This window comes from Lepisma saccharinum, chromosome 8 (genome assembly GCF_977018435.1).
Source record: "Lepisma saccharinum chromosome 8, izLepSacc3.1, whole genome shotgun sequence".
NCBI classification, from domain to species: domain Eukaryota; kingdom Metazoa; phylum Arthropoda; class Insecta; order Zygentoma; family Lepismatidae; genus Lepisma; species Lepisma saccharinum.
The window spans coordinates 24,892,303-24,910,946 of record NC_139236.1 but is presented as its reverse complement, the minus strand read 5'-3'; the positions used below and the strand labels follow the sequence as shown (position 1 = coordinate 24,910,946).

The 18,644-nt window shown below is 36.1% G+C and overlaps 1 protein-coding gene across 3 annotated transcripts in view; it reads left to right on the top strand.

Moving 5' to 3' along the window:
• The window catches only part of Clk (circadian locomoter output cycles kaput protein Clock), a 64,540-nt gene extending 49,135 nt beyond the window's left edge, over positions 1–15,405 (top strand). For all 3 annotated transcript variants that reach the window (XM_083126349.1, XM_083126350.1, XM_083126348.1), the window contains exons 16-18: positions 260–427; positions 2,386–2,595; positions 14,571–15,405. In XM_083126349.1, the coding sequence (XP_082982475.1) occupies positions 260–427; positions 2,386–2,595; positions 14,571–14,690 (498 nt within the window). In that variant the 3' untranslated portion in view covers positions 14,691–15,405. The remainder of the gene's footprint in view (positions 1–259; positions 428–2,385; positions 2,596–14,570) is intronic.
• Positions 15,406–18,644: the final 3,239 nt, after the last annotated feature.

The window sequence follows — 18,644 nt, the reverse complement described above, 5'->3', positions numbered from 1 at the left end:
CCCCCCCCCCAGAAACTTGGTATAAATTCTGGAAAAGCCAAAAAAGTGGACTTGGCAATTCAGTGGTAACATTGACATGGAGTGCAAAAGTTGTGGCAGGGAGTCCTGTTTGACACACAACTTTTCAAACAGTAATATCACTTCCACTGCATTACACAAGATGTTAGTGTTCTACAAGAATTATACAGATATAAAGATGTAACAAAAAAGTTTTACCTTTTTAGTTTTACATGATGACATGAAGGCTCTGATTTTACAGCTTCTGCGCCAACCAATTGTTATGACCTCAGCCCAGTCACATCTTCAGGAACAGCTTCAAAGAAAACATACAGAGCTGCAACAGTTGATTGTACAACAACAAGAGGAACTTCGGAGAGTGCAGGAACAATTAATGATGGCTCAGTATGGCCTTCTTCCCTTTATAAATGTAAGTATACAAATAGCATTGTGCGTGTGTGTGTGGTGTATGTATATGTACTAGGCTTGTTCAAAAGTTATGCCCTACATTTTTTAAAATTAAAACTGTTTATTCGACTTAAATAAAATTCACACAGCAAAGCTACACGTTTCGGCTACAATTGTTATTTTTCTACAAATTCTCAGTTCAGTTCTAGGTCTTGCACCACTGCGGAACGAGGGCATGTTTTCGATCACTACCAGGATTTATCTTATTCCCATAGCCAGCCATCTTTTGACAGTCCCAACAACTTTTTCGTTGTCTTCAAACCTTGTTCCATGCTTAAAGTCCTTCATTAGACCGAAAAGACAGAGATCTGATGAGGCAAGATCTGGGATGTGGGGTGGATGCAGGAGCACAGTCCAACGAAGTTTAGCGATTGCCTCCATTTCCCCAAGCTTGGTTGCTTGCAGGCATTATCATGGAGGAGCAAGTTGTCTCAGAGATGTCTGTTAGTCCACACTCGCCCTAGTTGCTTCTGGAATTTGTGGAGGGTGCTGACATAAGAGTCACAGTTAACAGTCGCACCACGGGGCAACACATTTGCAAGAACAACTTCATCGATCAGTATCTCAAAAGATGGTTGTCCTGATGGTGACAAACTATCCAGCTCCGCTTCTCCCTGTTTTAACATTTTGATTCACTTAGCCCAGCTTCCAAACATACTTCTGTACAGCACAATATTTCTGAGAGAGAACACAATCGCTTGAGAACATTTACCACACGTTCATTTTCCATCACTAAAATTCAATGACTGCTTTCTGTTTGGGATGGGTGTATCTCACTTCTGCCATTTTAACTGGCTGCTACAATGGCACCTCCTGTCGGACAACCATGAAATTACGTACTTGTATGCACAAGATATCCAAACTTGCTTGATACAAATTCTTCCCTTGATATCTTGCTTCTGGAGCACAAACAATAAAGATGGGCATTACTATTTTATATATAACATATGTATAATAGTATTTGCAATTTGAGCAAATTTGGTGGGTAGTTGCCAATATTTTGAAAAACTCAAACTTTTCTTTTATCAAGACACTAGATGCATGTTAGCTGGTCACAGGGGTAAAAATCTTTGGATCCAGATCTAAGTGTTGATTGGGTTACCGCATGGTAAAAACTGACAAAATTTTTAAAAATCTTTGCTTATTCCACTGGAAACATGTACGCAGCTAATGATAAGGTAGTGTTCCACTGGGAATTCCTTGTATGTTACATGCTGTGGTGTGAAGTTGTATCCTTGTAGGAATGCAGGATGAAGTCGTGTATGTTAAAATCATGACATCATCCTATGCTCCTAAAAGGATATGATGCCAGATTATTGCAATACTAGGGCTGAACCAATACCAATGCCGAAGAATTTGTATTGATATTGAAATGTTTCAGATGGAATTTATTTGCCGATACCTGCAGATATTTTCCCGGCATTTTAATCTTTCACAAAGTCCTCAAAAATGTCATGCAGCACTTTCACGGAGTCTAATTATCTTCGAAATTATGCAAAACTTGAAGTTTATTTTAATTTTGCACCAGTGAAAAAAACTGAATTTTGTGATATGTAATTTACTATTCTGATGTAATTCTCAAATATTTTCAGAAAAATCTTGGTAAATTAGTGCATGTAATTAGAGTGGAATACTTACGCACTATTATGTGTATATATTGAACAACTTTTAATTATTACAATTTTCAAACATTGCTATCGGTGGGAATTGGTGAGAGTATCGATTCAAAGTGGTATCGCCTGAGCCTCATGCATTGTATAGGATTCAAACTCAGCATCCCTAGTTGAGCCCAATGTTACCTATCTGTGAAATATTATTTGTTCTGTTATAATAGCATTGATTGCAGAACAATTCTTTTTTTTTTCTTGTTACTTTAGCCAGTGATCGAAATGTTATTGTACTGTTTCCTTATTCCAACAGGTTAGTGTGCCTTACTCACCTGAGACAGGTGAAAACACAACAAGTACCTCTCTTGGACATAACTCAACATCTGCACCATCAGAAATGTACTGCACACAGTCTACCAGTGAAATGTCTGTTTCGTCCCAAAGTAATTATTCCCCTTTCATTACAACCATGGCAGGCAACCAGTCTCATGTGGACAGAGGCATTATAGGTGATCCTAACCAAGTATGTGTATAGTGCTTATTGTTAAAATTTAATTTGTTTATGCTAAGATTACATTACAGTGCACTATTTTTCTATGTATCTGCAAGTAACTAGTGGGTCATTCCAAGTTAACATTCAACACACAACCTCATATTTTTTTATGTCTTTCCAAATTCAAAGGATGTGTAGTACTTGAGAACTTGTGAGTACAGGAAAACCCGATTAATTCAAAGTTCAAGGGACAACTTTAGAATACATAACCTATTTTCCTTAAATATTTATGTACTAGTGTCCTGCCCATGGCTTCACCCCCACATATTATATTTACATGTTCTGTATTTATATATTAGAGATGCTCATTAGTTTGTTCATGTATATTTTTTATGGCCAATATGAAATTTTGACCAATATGGATAAAGTACCGATACCAATCTAATATAAAATTCTAAATGGTCCTTGAAAAATCTAAATGGGTCATTCACCTCCTTAATAAATGTGTGTTAACACATAACTGCAAAAGAAGCTGCATATTTATAGATTTATTTTTAAGAAAAGTAGTGTATGGAGGTTGTATATTTATATCCATAAAAGTTATAACAAAATGACAGAGTATTGCACTAAATTATAAGTTATTTATAGATATATCAGATCAGTAAAATTATCAGTAATTTATCAGTAATTTTACTGATACACCAATATCACTATATTGGCCATTACCAATGGAGTACCGATTAATCTGTCCTATCCCTAATATTTCTGCAAAACACAACCATACTGAGATGTACACTATCTGGCCATTCGTCACCGGACACCTGGAACGAGTACTTTAATCCGGTTTCAGGCGTCCGTCAGTATCGTGTGGGGCCACCTTTCGCAGCAAGCACAGCCGCAACCCTCTGAGGAAGACTGTCCACCAAATTGCGATAGGTTTCGACGGGAATCCTGCTCCATTCCTCTTGCAAAGCGGCGAACAACTCTTTAGTGTTTTTTGGGCGGTGTGGCCTGGCTCTCAACCGGCGCTCCAACTCGTCCCAAAGATGCTCAATCGGGTTGAGATCAGGACTTTGGGCGGGCCAATCAAGTTTTTGCACACCCATATCCTCGAACCACGTGTTGATCACACCTGCCGTATGACATGGGGCATTGTCGTGCTGAAACAGATAAGGACCACTACCGAATTGTGCCCACAATGTCGGTAGCGCAGAATTGTCCAGGATCGTTTTGTATGCATCTGCATTCATGTTTCCACGCACTAACACAAGAGGACCAAGACCATACCAGGAGAAGCACGACCACACCATGATGCCACCTGATGGGGTGTCCGGTGACGAATGGCCAGATAGTGTATAATACACACACAGCACCACCTGTTGGAAACTTACGTGTGAACTTATGCCTCCGTCAGCAAGGATGATGGTTTGAAAAATATGTTTTCTTGTCTGTTGGGTAGGGGAAGGGGTGGAGAGTGAAAATTTAATGGTCAACTAGTATCAACCTTCATTTCAAATTCTTAACACTGTTTCCAAGGATTCAACACACCTTACTGTCTGAGAAAGAGAACTCAGGCTCTGTTTGTCTCTGCTTGTAACCACACTGCCTGAAGCTATCAAACACATTTTGGGTTATACAATAAAAAAAATACAGTTTAAGTAAGATATATGTAATAGCTCGCTTTCGTATAACATACACTTACATTCCGGCAAACGCACAAGCAACATCTAGAAGCAACCTTGCATGTCGCAGTCTTCGTACTGAGCTATTTCCTTCGCTTGACTCTGGTACAATAAGAAACAAGCAACCTCTTGCGCATGTGCGATACACAAAATCCTGTACGACAGGAAATGGTCATACATCCCTCTCCTTCAATGAAAAATTTCATGAAGGGAGCAAGCGAAATTTTACACTTTTGACATTCTGCCTGTATAGTTATTACATGTATAGTTTTTAAATGTTTCATACTTGGTTAATTCAGTGGCTGCGGTGGCTCAGTCGGTAACGCATCTGACTACCATGCTAAAGGTTCGAATCCGGGAACTTTTCTAACGTTGGAAACAGTCCCGGCACCCACCGAGCATAGAATAACATGGGTACCTGGGGGGAAACCCTGGGGGGTAAAGGTGGTCAGGGGCGTGATGCTGATCACATCACCCCCACTCACGACCGGATCAAGAAAGTGTGGGGCGTTACCCCCACACCCCCTATACGCTTTCATGGCATGGTGCTATGCACAGGGGAGCACTTTACTTTTTTTTACTTAGTTAATTAAAAAAAAAATTACATTATTTTAATGATACACAAACTGAAAATAACTCAAATTTTTGTTTCTTCTTATTCCAAGACAATTCCTTAATTCACCATAATAATTCAATCCTTGTATCAAACAAAAACTAAATCAGTTTGAAACACTTCATCATTACATTGTTCTTGTACCAATATTTCTACTGGTATATCCAAAATTTCATTTTTCAAGATCATATTATTGTTAACATGAACTAAAACAGGTTCAGATCCTTCAAAATGTCTTGATAATAGATCTGGTTTATCATCAAATAAACTTTGAAATTCTACTAGTAAATCAAATATTTTCTCCTTTTCATGGTCGGCTAAAATCTCTGCTTGCAAAGCCTTATACCTTAAATCACTAATACTATCAACTGTTTCACTCTTTTCAGATTTTGTCATTATTAGGCAATCTTTTTCCAAATTATTTTCAGATTCAACATAAGTACATGAAATTGGAATTAACTTAACTAAATGTGAACTTTGTTCAGAGTTAATCATCATAGAATTATCTCTGAAGTCAATCTGAGCTTCTATACTATATAAAAAGTCTAAACCTAACAACACATCAACAGACAAATCTCTTACAACAAACTGGATCAGAAATTCAATGTTATCAATTTCAAGATTTACACAGAATTTACCTAGAACCTTTTGCTTCATTTTACCTGTATAATCAAGTAAAATTAGGTCTTCCACGAGATCAAGTTTAGGACTTTTTACTTCAGACGTTATTTCTCTCCATCATTTCTCTGACATAAGCGTAATTTCACAACCAGTATCTAATAAACATCTATTCTTTACTCCATTAATGTTTTCAAAAAGAAATGTAGTATTTTTTATCTTATTTCTTAAATTCACAGGTAACACCATTTTACTTGAGCTATACTGTGCTTCATTTTCCAAAATATCCCCGTAGAAATCAATATCTATCTTACATACAGTTTCCAATTGAACTTCACCCATCTTCTTTACATGAGTTTCAATGTCAGAATTAATTACAGACACAACTTCATTGTCTTCATCTACGCTACCCTGTGTTGTCGTAACAGTAGACTTGGATTTTAGTTTAAAGATTGTGATTACATGTACAAAGGTGCATTCACTCTAGGTGAAGAATCTACATTTACAATTTCTGTCTTCAGAACAAGATCTCAGCCCACTAATTTGAGAATTTCTTAGCACAGACTCTCTCATAGGTCTACTATGACTATTGTTACTAACTTGAATATTGTTATATGGTACTGTATTTGTACTGCTATTTCTATAACTAGTTCCACTTGAAATTCTCTCATTACTATCATATCTTATAGTCATCATTACCAACATCGTAACTATGTCTACTTCTTCTAATTACATTTGAATCATTCCCATTTCTATGAGGTAATCTATAACTTAATTGAGAACGGTCAGGTCTTTGAACCCATGACCTTTGTCTTACATTCACATTTCAGTTAGACATGTTTTGATCTCTATCAACATTGCCACTATTTTCATTCACATGGTTTCTTTGAAAACTGTTTGTTATATGTAGTTTTTCCCTAACTGTATCACCTCGTACAATTTTCACTTGTCTTACACCTACAAATCTACCATCTCTTTTTGTTTCTTGTTCATACCCTGTATATAAAGCTTCATGTCTAGCTCAAGTTCAGCTGCTGCATTAAAACTTATATATGGCTGATTTAAAATAGCTTGTTTTACTTTTACAGGTAACTGTTGAGCTACTAGAATTAACTTTTATTGATCACTCATATCAGGCTGTATTGTGTTTAACAGATTAATCTGAGACCAAAAGTAACTCAAAAGAGACTGTTTTAACTCTTTAGAATACCTTTTACACAAAATATTAGCCAAAAGAGTTGATTCCATGAAGAACTCTCGAATACATTTAAAAACATAAGTTTAAATTCATCATAACCACATATTTGTGCCTTTTCTTGTAAGTACCAGTTTTTAGCAACTCCTTCTAATAACAATGGAATGTATTTCATGTATTCTTTTCTAGACACATTCAACATTTCAAACCTATATTCCACTTCCTGTAGAAACTGGGAAGCTAAATAATCGGTTCTTGTTGCATTAAACTTAGGAAATCTATCTACATCAGAATATTTTAATACTCCTTGATTTAATTTTCTTTCTGACCTTCTAAGTCTTTGGTCTGATTCACTATCAGAACTATTACATTCTGTTACATTTACTTTATTTAACCTACTATCACGTTTACTTTCTTTGCTTTTGCCATACTGAAATCCTACATTTCTATCAGCCTTCTCCTTATTTTCTTTCACTTTCGCTTGATATTCAGAACCTGAAGAAATACATTCAGTATTACATTCTTTTTCAACATAATGGCTTTTCTGTACGAAATATGTTCACATACTTTACTTGGAAAATATACTCTATTTTCATTCTTAGACTTAGGTAAAGAACTTACATCTATTCTGGATTCTCTATCTACGTATGTGTTAAAAGGAACATTCATACTAGACGAAATATTATCTAAACTAAGTTTCAACATGGCTATTTCATTGCTCAAATCTCTTAATTGATATTCCATGCCAACGCATTCCCTTCCATTATGTCAATTTTAGGTGTAATATCAGAAATTTGCTTTTTGTTTCACATTCTGTAATTTTACATTTGGCAGACTGCACACTTTGATTCAAATCTTAAAAAGTATGACCTTCTTTTGTACTTAATTCATTCAATTCTTTACCAAGATTTTGTAAATTAACATCATAATTATCTGACCTTACTTCTAATTCTTTTGTACTATGTTCATTACTCTTAACAAGATCGAACAAACTAGCAAACTTAGCCTGATCCTTATTCATTGCTTTCTTTATTTCAACAAACACAGTTTCGTTTTGCTTCACTTGATTGTCAAAAACTTCTCGTACTTTAGTGATTTTGCATTGCAGTTATCTGCAATCTTGTTAATTTTACCTTCTAAATGATTATGTAATTCCAAAACTTGTTGTTTGAACACACCTGTACATTCTTTCATATTTGCTTTATCGTCGGCTATTTTCTTTTCTGTTCTATTTTCCAACGACACGAAATCTTCTTGAAGTAACTCAACCTTTGCATTCATGTTACATTCCATTCTCACTACTTCACTTTTTACGACACTAATTTCTTGCTTCAACGAGGTTTCAACTTGGCACACACTTGAATTAATTATTTCTTCAAAGTGTTTACTTTACTGGATTAGCTCCTTACCTTGCTCTCGTAATTGTCCTTGCATCTCGTTGCTCTGCTCTTGTAGTTTCTCGAACACACGAGTTTCCATTTGCTTCAAAAGCTGCTCCATTTCTTTCGCCTTTCCTGACATGGTTACTGCAACGCAACGTCTTCGCACACAGCTGGCGAGGAAAAAGCTCAACCTCAAAGTTCATGTGGTCGCTACACTGCCAGTCGCTCCCTATCTTAAAAGTCCCTGAGTAATGCTCGGTGGTATCGAGTCCCTGTGATGGGTACACCAACTTTTGTATAACCACACTGCCTGAAGCTATCAAAAACATTTTGGGTTATACAATAAAAAATACAGTTTAAGTAAGATATATGTAATAGTTCGCTTTCATATAATTTACACTTACATTACGGGAAACGCACAAGCAACATCTAGAAGCAACCTTGCATGTCGCAGTCTTCATACCAAACTATTTCCTTCGCTTGACTCTGGTACAATAAGAAACAAGCAACCTCTCGTGCATGCGTGATACACAAAATCCTGTATGACAGGAAATGGTCATATGCTCATTCTCCAGACTCAACAGTGTTGTTCACACCTGTACTGCAAAATATCTACGTTTTTATTGCCTGGTTAGAGTTGGCAAATTAACTTAGAGAAGGCTGAAAAACAAACATAGATTCGAATACAATTTTGTACACTTACAGATAGTAACATATGTACATTTTGGTGTCATTTTAAAACTCTTTTATGGGACTTATATTTGATACATCACCTGACATATTTCTGATGACCTTAGAATTTTAATAGCACATACCCTGCTTTGTAAAGATGAATGAAACTCTGTGTTACTGTGCAAACTGTTTTAATCGCCTATCATTGTCAATGGTACTGTACCACCATTCACGGTGTCTCATTATTCCAAGGTGTGAACAATTGTACACTAATTGACGCATTTAATTTCAGACTAATTCACCACATCACTTCTGTTCATGTTATAATTAGACCTCGGATTTTTTGTTTTTAACCTATTTTTCCCTTTACAGGTATGTAAGAAATAATAAGTTATGTCAATGTTTGATTAAAAAATGCAATAACTGATGAAGTTTTATAGTGCCTAAAAGAACCTATTTCACTTGTTAGAACCTATTTTAGGTTTTTGCCCCGAAATCAAGCCTTTTTTAGGTTTTTATATATTTTTAAAGGTTTTACAGAATTTTTATGTCACACAGAGGCATTTGCTTTGTTTGGACACGAAAAAATTCAATGACGAACATGTTTGAAACATACTCTCTGTCGATTTTCCTTCCTCCAAGTCCTTGGTGATCTTTCAAAACTCTAACAAAGCAAAATGTCTGGTGCCACTGTTACCTGTACATTCCCTTAAGCCCACCATAGGTGTTTGGCGTTCCTCGTCTCGTCCCTCTCGGCAAGAAGACGTTATTCTTACCCGCCTGCGTATAGGACACAGCCGTCTCACGCATGGTCACCTACTGCAAGGGCTGGACCCTCCGTTGTGTCGTACTTGTAATGTTATTTTAAGCATCCGACACATTCTCGTTGAATGTGTCGATCTTGCTTACCTCCGGCAGACTTTTAACCTTTCCGGCTGTTTGTCATCCCTCTTGGGTGATGACAGCAGTATTTTATCACCTTTTTTTAGTTTTTTGCGAAGAGCTGGACTCTTCCACCGTCTGTAAGGAGGTTTTTAGTTTATTCTGACTTTTTAATGTGTTGTGTTTGTCTCGTGCAGGTCTTTTTACAACCTTGCACTTTTAGTTTTTCCCAAGGGGCTATCTACACCCCTTTTTTAAAATTAAGTCAGAATTTTAGATAAGGGGCCATTTCCCCGTATACATAGAAGGGTGCGAAATGGCCTTAAGTGCCGACGCACCCAGAAATTTTAATCCAATCCAATCCAAAACCTGTACATTCCAAAGTGGTCTGATCTGTGTGGTCTTGCTCACTTTCGTGCCACTTCGGTGCTTTGTGGCAAACTAATATTTGAGCTTTGAAGTGTGCACCACTGACTATGTTTTTGTTGAAAGATTATTTTCAGCATATAAGATGATCCTCACATACAAAATTGTGGAGTTTGACTGTGGATAACATGAAAAAAGATTGTTGCCTAACTATACGGCGAAGAGTGGATTTTAATAGCAAATTTCCAATGGTAAGTTTTGCCATCACCGTAGGGTTAGGCAACAAACATAATGCTATGCAAGATAGTGTGTATTTCAGGATATAGATGACTATACCTAATCAGCATTTTTCAGGAATTTTGAACTACTTTTAAGTTTTTTGAACTTACGACAGGATTTGTCAGCCCTAATTTAATATTGTTAGGACCTATTTTAGGATTTTTAGAACGTATTTTAAGGTTTTTTGAACCTATTTTAGGATTTTTAGAGCCTATTTTAGGAACCTATAAGCACACTTTTTTGAACCTAAAAATCCGAGGTCTAGTTATAATATATAAAGTTTGTATTGACACAAGGACACTACTTCAGTATACATTTTCGTAAAATCAAAACATGCCCCACCCACATTTGTTTCATTGGTCTGTGTGTGTGCACAAAATGAACATGGAAGCATTATGACTATCGAAATGTATGACTAGAGCTACATATTTATGGTGAATAAAAGATCAAGATTTCGTTACAAAAACTTGGCATATTTCAGGATAAAATTGCATTTCGGTGTTAAAATGGTGAAAGAAACCTAAATTTGATTAAAAAACTATACTTTTTACACAAAATTAACATTTCACTTCTAATAGTACATTTATATAGTTATCAGAGTGTTAACTTTATTCCTGAGTAAAGGAGTCTATTTTTGCTTCTCAAATATTTACAGCAGAATTAATGAATTTTCCATGATTTGTATAACTCTCAGGATAGTTCAGACCTCAGAGGGTGTCACGTCGGTAAATAAACTGTAAATTTCAGGTTTAAGAATGTATTTTGCAATTCATTTTGCATCATTTCGTGACAAAACGTGGGAGCTTTGCACCTCACACCTTTCAAAAACATGAAAAATGAAGATTACAATGTGTTATTTCACATTTCATTTTTTCGTCAATAACAAAACATGCATGCCCCTAAGTATGACTCTTGGCTGCAACCTTAATTGGAAATTAATATCCATATTGATTAAACTAATATCATTGAATTAGAAAAAATACCTGATGTCTCGTGCTAGAAGTCTAAAATACTATTCCTAACCCACCCATCGCAAATATGATTCATTGACTGCCACACCTGCCCAAGCAGCGGTCTTGAACCGGTCTTGAACCAGCCTGACCAGCCATGAAAGGAAAGCTAACCAGTACCCATCATGGTTCAACAGTAGGAAGACAGTCGATGAATGTCGTATACTGCACATTCAATTTATTTATTTATTGTTAATGATAAAGCAAAATATTTGTTCCACAAGCCTTAATTATCAACTTCCAATTATTTCATCAACGAGGTGTGGCTAGAAGAAAACCAGATCGATGTTGCTGTCGACAAACGACAAGCGCGTCAATGTCAAGTGGTGCATGAGTGTATAACGTGATATCCTGCCTATCGACTGTGTGATTTTCCAGGGTGCGCGGCGCTCAGTTCCACTGTAGTTTGTGGACGAAGTGAACTGTACATCTTTGCTCCGTCGGAAAAATGTTAAGTGTGAAAGTGGAACAGCATATCAATTTGAAGTTTCTTATAAGACTCGAGAAATCCACCACAGAAACTTATGGTTTGTTGAAGAAAGTATACGGAGATGAGTGTTTATCACGCACTCAAGTGTTTAAGTGGTTTCAAAGGTTTAAAGAGGGACGAGAAGTGATTGCGGACGACTTGCATCCTGGGTGGCCTTGCACGTCAAAAACAGAATCAGACATTGTAAATGTCGGTGAATTGATTTGAAAAAATCGTCCTTGAGTATTCGAGCTATTGCAAAATAACCAACATTATTCAATTACGGTGCTGATGATCCTTCATGAGCGAATAAGAAGGCGACGACCTGATTTGTGGAAAAGTAAGTCATGGATTCTTCATCAGGGCAATGCTTCTGTCCACACGGCATTGTCAGTCAAGGTTTTTTGACCGACCATGGGATCCCAGTGTTAGAACATCCACCCTATTCGCTGGAAATCTCTTCGTGCAACTTTTTTTATTCCCAAAGGTCAAATCAGCAGTGAAAGGAACCAGATTTACGACCGTAGAATCTGTGAAAAGAAAAGCGACGGAGGTCATGAACATGGTTTCAGAAAATGATTTCCAGCACTGCTTCCAGAAATGGAAGATTCGTATGGAGCGGTGTATCAACAGTGCAGGGGAGTACATTGAAGGGGATAATGTTCGTATTGTACTAAATAACCAATAAAAGATTTTGTAGCAACAGTCCGGTTTTTTCTAGCCACACCTCGTATGTAAGGTTCAATAAATAGAAGTAATATTTATTGTTTATTTAGAACACAGTGAAAATTGGTCTTCCTGCAGCCTTCTTTGAAAACATAGAAAGCATATTTTCATGAACCGATTTAAAAATTGAGGAGTAGAAAAAAAATATAAGAAGAACCCTTAGCTCAGTAAGATCAGATGTTATTTTGAGGAGTGCAACGATGTTTTGGCGGTTCAACCATTCTCCATGTGTATGGGTTGCCTCTCGCGCTGCCAAACTAAAACTGCGGAGCTGGGTGAGGGGCATCTGACACGCCAGGTGTAATTGGCTCTGGCAGAGAACAGGTGACGACACGAGCAGGAACTTCACAGTCGTTCAGAATTCATTTTCATCATCGTCACTACTTGTTCCGGAATCTCTACCATCCCATCCTGGGACTCAGCAGAAGAAATAGGATTAGCATCAGAGTTGTCGATTGTCTCTCATCACCGTAAATCTTGAGTTCAGATTCTTTGTTTTTTAATAGTTCCCTCCCTAACATGTTCGTAAAATCGTCATATGTGACTTGCAAAATGGCTCGATTTCTTTCTTGGGCCATGGAAACACTGTTCACAAAAATACAACGAAATAAACAAAAACAAACATGTTCCACAAATGTACACAACTCGAACCATGCTGTATTATGGACCGGGGCAATTGTGACGTAACCCGAACTATACGGTCTCACAGACGCTCTATCCTCAGAAGAAAGCTATCGTGCAGATTGGTATTCAATAAGCTATTGATATGGTTTGGCTCGTTCAGAGGTAAAAATGGTGGGGGAAAGGTACTGGGAGTTTCAGGGTGGAGAGCACAACAGTGTTGCCACGTGAGCCCGATTAAATTTGCAGGGGGTCTGTCAGACCGATGGTTCGGTTTAAGGGTTAATCGAAACATGGTTGTTTTGGACCTGGTAAGAGGTTATACATATCAAACATGGTTTGATAATTTTTTCTGGTAAACTTTTCCAGTTTTGTTATGTACAAATTTAGATATTTTTTTTATTTTTTATTGTGTATCGCTTTTCTGTCACTTTTGGATCATCGCAACATTGGTGGTGAATGATAAATAAATCAAATGGATGAAGAGAGACACAGTGGAACATGCCTATGTCCAGTTTGAGACTCGTGGGGAGATTGTGAGGCAACTCATTCCATATATATTTTTAACTATTTTTTGTTATCATGTTAGCACATTGTTTGTCTGTCTGTAATTTATATTCCATGAGGCGTTTAGGTAATATTCTTATCCTGTAGAATATTACAATGCTTTGAATTAGGATTTACAGTTTATACCACCCACTGGAAAATTGTTATCCATATCAATCCTACATTTAAAAAAAAAAAAAAATTAATAGACTTATGTGGTATCTATACTAATTTAGTTATCACTCGACTCCCTATACTATTTAAGTTTTTCTAGGGGTCCTCCATCCCCTGCAGGGCAATCAATAAAGTTGTAGAGGGCCTCCCCCATGGCGCAGTGGTAGCGTCATTGCCTTGTAATCAAGGGGTCCCGGGTTCGATCCCCGGTGGAGGCACAAGTTGTTCTGATCCCACTTTAAACTGTAGGTCCAGTCCTGATTAGCCTTACTGTGCATAAAGTGGACTTAAAACACCAACTCAAACCAATAAAGTTGTAGGTTACTGTATGCAATTAAACCAGCCTAGAGCTTTGAAATATGGAGTTAAGGGGTCAAAATATCTTATATTGTAGATAAATAATTCATCTGCATTTTGTACCCACTGCAGATGTTTTGCCAAATCCATCTTGGGATTTGCACTATTTGGATTTTTGTAGACTGATGGGAATTTTTTTGTTTAAGAAAATATTAGCTGTCACAAAGTATCAAACTGTAGGTATGATCGTACTGAATTCACATGCTTGTTACTGACAGCGTGGTTCAAGTCTTGGTGTGAGCTCAGAGCATTTGTACGTGTGTATTCAATTCAATCCAAAACATAGAAATAGACATGGGTCCATATTATTGTAGCCCGTATTTGAACCTATGAAGGTTCGAATTTTGATCTCAAAACAAACTTTGAAATAGATTTAGTGTATTAATGGAACGTTGTTCTTTAATTTGTTTTAGGTTAATATTCAAGAAAATGCAGTTGAAGAAGTGATACCATTTCAGCTTTCACAGCAACAAGCTCAACTTTTATTTTCCTCGGACATGAATTCCCCAAGCTCAGGTCATCATAGCCAGTAACTTTTGAGTTCCTGTTTACTTCCCATTTCATTGTGTGTCTTCATATGAGCAGACATTTTGTGTAAGAATTAAGTCAGTTAATTTAACTGGAACATCATCCCCATTTGACATTTCTGATGCAGTGGCCAGTGTTGTTTGTTGTCGTGCCCACGGATGTGATGAATTTGTGTTTTTTGTGGTGATAGTATTATGTATGTTATTATTATTATTATATAGGGAAGAGAGGAAAAAAGTGCAACATTACCATGAAATACTTGCTGTTATTGTCCATTGAACCAAAATGTACTACAGTCCATGACTGATTTTTAAACTTAAAGGGTTAAATAGATAAAGAAGTAGTTTTTTTAAAAAACAAACTATATTTTTGAGATAACATTTAACTTGTGGTGAGAAAATTGCAAGGAAGGACAATAACTAGTATACTTGCTAGTAAGCATTTGTATTGTGAAATATAGCTAGTCAACGTGCTTTTCATATTGATAAGTAAAATTCTTCCAACTGAAGCACCTAAATGGACGTAACAGTGATTCTAGTACAAATAGACATGAGGTATCATAAAAACACTGCATAGACAGAAATTAATGTCAAATATTCCTCTTTCGTTCTTAAGTCTAAGTGTGATAATATTGTTATATTTATGCAGTTTTAAATTATCTATGTTCTATGTCCATAATTCCATTTTTTTGGTTAAGATTTTTATGTTCGAATGTTATAACAAGGGATAATATATATATATATATATATATATATATATATATATATATATATATATATATACTTGAATGTTTATACATAGTGGTGATAATGTTGTGTACATATCTAAAGAGTTTTAATTGTGTTTTCTGTTCACATGTGAGAGAGTAAATTGTTTCTCTTGTTTTTGTTTTTCATGATATTAGTAGTAGTAGTAGTGATCTGTGCCAGGAGCCAAACAAATGTGTGATTACATATTAATTTTATTTTAAAAGTAATGATAGGAAATTATGCTGTTAGTTTACTCTAGTTCGTTAACATCATACTGAGTACTGGAAAGGGAATGAATTCATAACTTGAAATTGTGCCTTTGATAATATTTATGTACGTACTAGCCTTATGGCTCAAATTGAATCATTATTACAGTTTTAGATACTCTGTATTCCACAACACACACTATTTCATACATTCATTTCTTTTTTTTTTTACTTACTTACTTACTTACTTACTTACTTACTTACTTACTTACTTACTTACTTACTTACTTACTTTCTTACTTTCTGCATGGTGGACCACCAGGATTTCCATTCTTCTGTGTTACTTTTCATAACAGTGTGGGAGCTTCTTAATTTCTTCGTCTATGGCCTTTTACCTGTATTAACTATTCCTTTTAGCATCTTTTAGCAATCATTTCTATTCAGGACTGGATTAAAGTGAGTCATTGATTTTGTTTATTTTACTTTGCATTTCTGCCACTTTTGGCTAATCTCAAAGATGAGGATGAGTGATGATGAAATTGATGAAGGGATGCACAAATAAAATGGAATCTTGATTTTACGTTTTTCAGGGAACGAAGCTGAAAGAATGCAGGAAAATGTAAAATCGGAGAAAATTTTACAGTATTTTTCTCTATTGGGATGTAAAAATGTAAAACCAAGGAATGTAAAAATCTGGGTTCCATTGCAACACCCATGCCCAGGCTGGGATTTGAATCTGAGACATCTGGCATCGTACTGCACTGTGCTAACCACTCCACTATGGAGGTTGGCAGATTACATGAGAATAATGAGGTTAATGCTTATCTCCATATATTCACATGGTCCTTCTCTATCTCTAATTCCCTCCATCTTCTCTGTGCTTAACATCATTTCCTCTTGCAAGAGAAAATATCCTCTCGTTCACAGTCTTGGTCATAAGTAGGGGTGGAGTCTTCATGATCATTTTATTTTATATTTAATCAAGGGTTTGATACCAGGTGTAGGCACATAGTGATTCGGATCCCACTTGAAACAAAAACTCAGACTTTTAAATTTAATACAGTGCATTTAGAAATTACGTAGAAAAGCTAAGTAAATTAAAACTGAAATGGACAGCTTTAGCATCTTCACATGCATGATCCTGCTGCTTGTCCTTTCAGTGGCCAAGCAGTTGACTTGTGATTTTATCACCAAAGTTTCCAGATTTTGGTATGAGGGTCTCTTCATCAATTTGCATTCATCCACTGCACATTACATCATCCTGCTGATAGATTCTCATTGATAATTTTTACTCTGATGCTACAACAAGTCACCATGTTCCTGGCCAAAGTACAAACTAGATGATGATAGGAAAGTGATGTCTTCTTGTTACCTTAGTAGATAGTATAGTGGGACAGATATCCGTGGTCACCAGATCAAGTGTGTGAAATTAGATGAATTATTCATTCAGAATGTCTTTACTTTGGGTATTATCTTGGATTATGGAGTTCACAACCAGGAGTTCTGGATAAGGCATGAATGTTTATGTTAATTTACTGAAAACATAGTACGATTGTGGCTGAACAAAGTTTCGATCATGGACACTGACATACCATTTTAGTGCTCTAGTAACTGAAGTACCAAGCCCACCTTTGGATCACCTCAACTTCTTCAGTTGCGTATTTGTTCTTACATTTTTAATTCACTGTGCGGAAAAGCAGCTATTCTGGTGGCTGCTACTTTTTTTACTTAGTTGCCTAGAAAGAAGTTGCTGTGTCATTTTTAGCACACAGCTGTAAAGCTGAAAAACCTTCAGAAATGGTTTACTTGCTTGTGGTAGATGTGTATTTGGTATTTCTTGTATTTCGATAACAAAATATGTGTAATATGATAGATTTAAAAGGGCACTGTGGATGTAGAAGGTATTTCTGATATTTCAATTAATATTAAAGAAATAGAGTTAGGCATAGAAGAGTCCAAAGATAGCCAACAATGTTCTGACATCGTCAGGATCAATGGGACAGCCGTGAGGCTTCACATAGAACTTTTTATTTTTTTATAACTTTTACAAATTGTGTGGTAATTATATTATGAGGGAAATTATACTAATTATTGTAGAGCTTCAAAAATAATATCGATGTTATACAGAGGCTGATACGATTCCATATACAGGATGACCTGTAATTAAATGTATTCCCTGAAAGGGGTTAAAGTAGAGACAATTTTCAATAATTTTGACCATATGATACTCCTTAGTAGTTTTTGAGATACGTAATCTAATTTTATTGTTGTTTTTTTTTATTACAATTTTCCACATTAAAAAACAAATTGAGAAGAAACAGCTCATTGTATGGCACTTATTTCAGCATTTGCTGATAGCTAACAAATAAGTGGTTCGTTGAAAAAAAAAAGTTTGTCCCAAATAACAATCACATGTAAGTAACGGGTGGGTCTAAACTTACAAGTGGTGAAAAATGCACTCTTAGTTTACTTGACAACGTATTAATAACAAAATGGTATGACACAAAGCATACAAATTACTTAAATTACTTCCTTGAGTCATCAGGTATCCAACAAGGTACAAATGTTGCTAACATTCACATTTCTGTACAAGAAATAATACTTCATTCATTTTCATGTTAATTTCCTTAGAAGCGTGCTATCTGGGCCTCTGTTGCTCAACATGTTGTTGGAGGATGTGCCTCTAGCCACAAGACGTGACATGATTTACCAGCATGATGGCTGCCCAGCTCACTTCTGCCTGGGCGTACGACAGTGGCTCGATGAAAATTACCCAAATAAATGGATTGGCCGAGGTGGCCTGATTCCCTGGACAGCTCTATCCAACGAACCACTTATTTGTTAGCTATCAGCAAACGCTGAAATAAGTGCCATACAATGAGCTGTTTTTCTCAATTTGTATTTTTATATGGAAAATTCTAATTTTAAAAAAAAATAGATTATCTCGAAAACTACTACTTTTCGGATGAGGTATCATATGGTCAAATTTATTGCAAATTGCCTC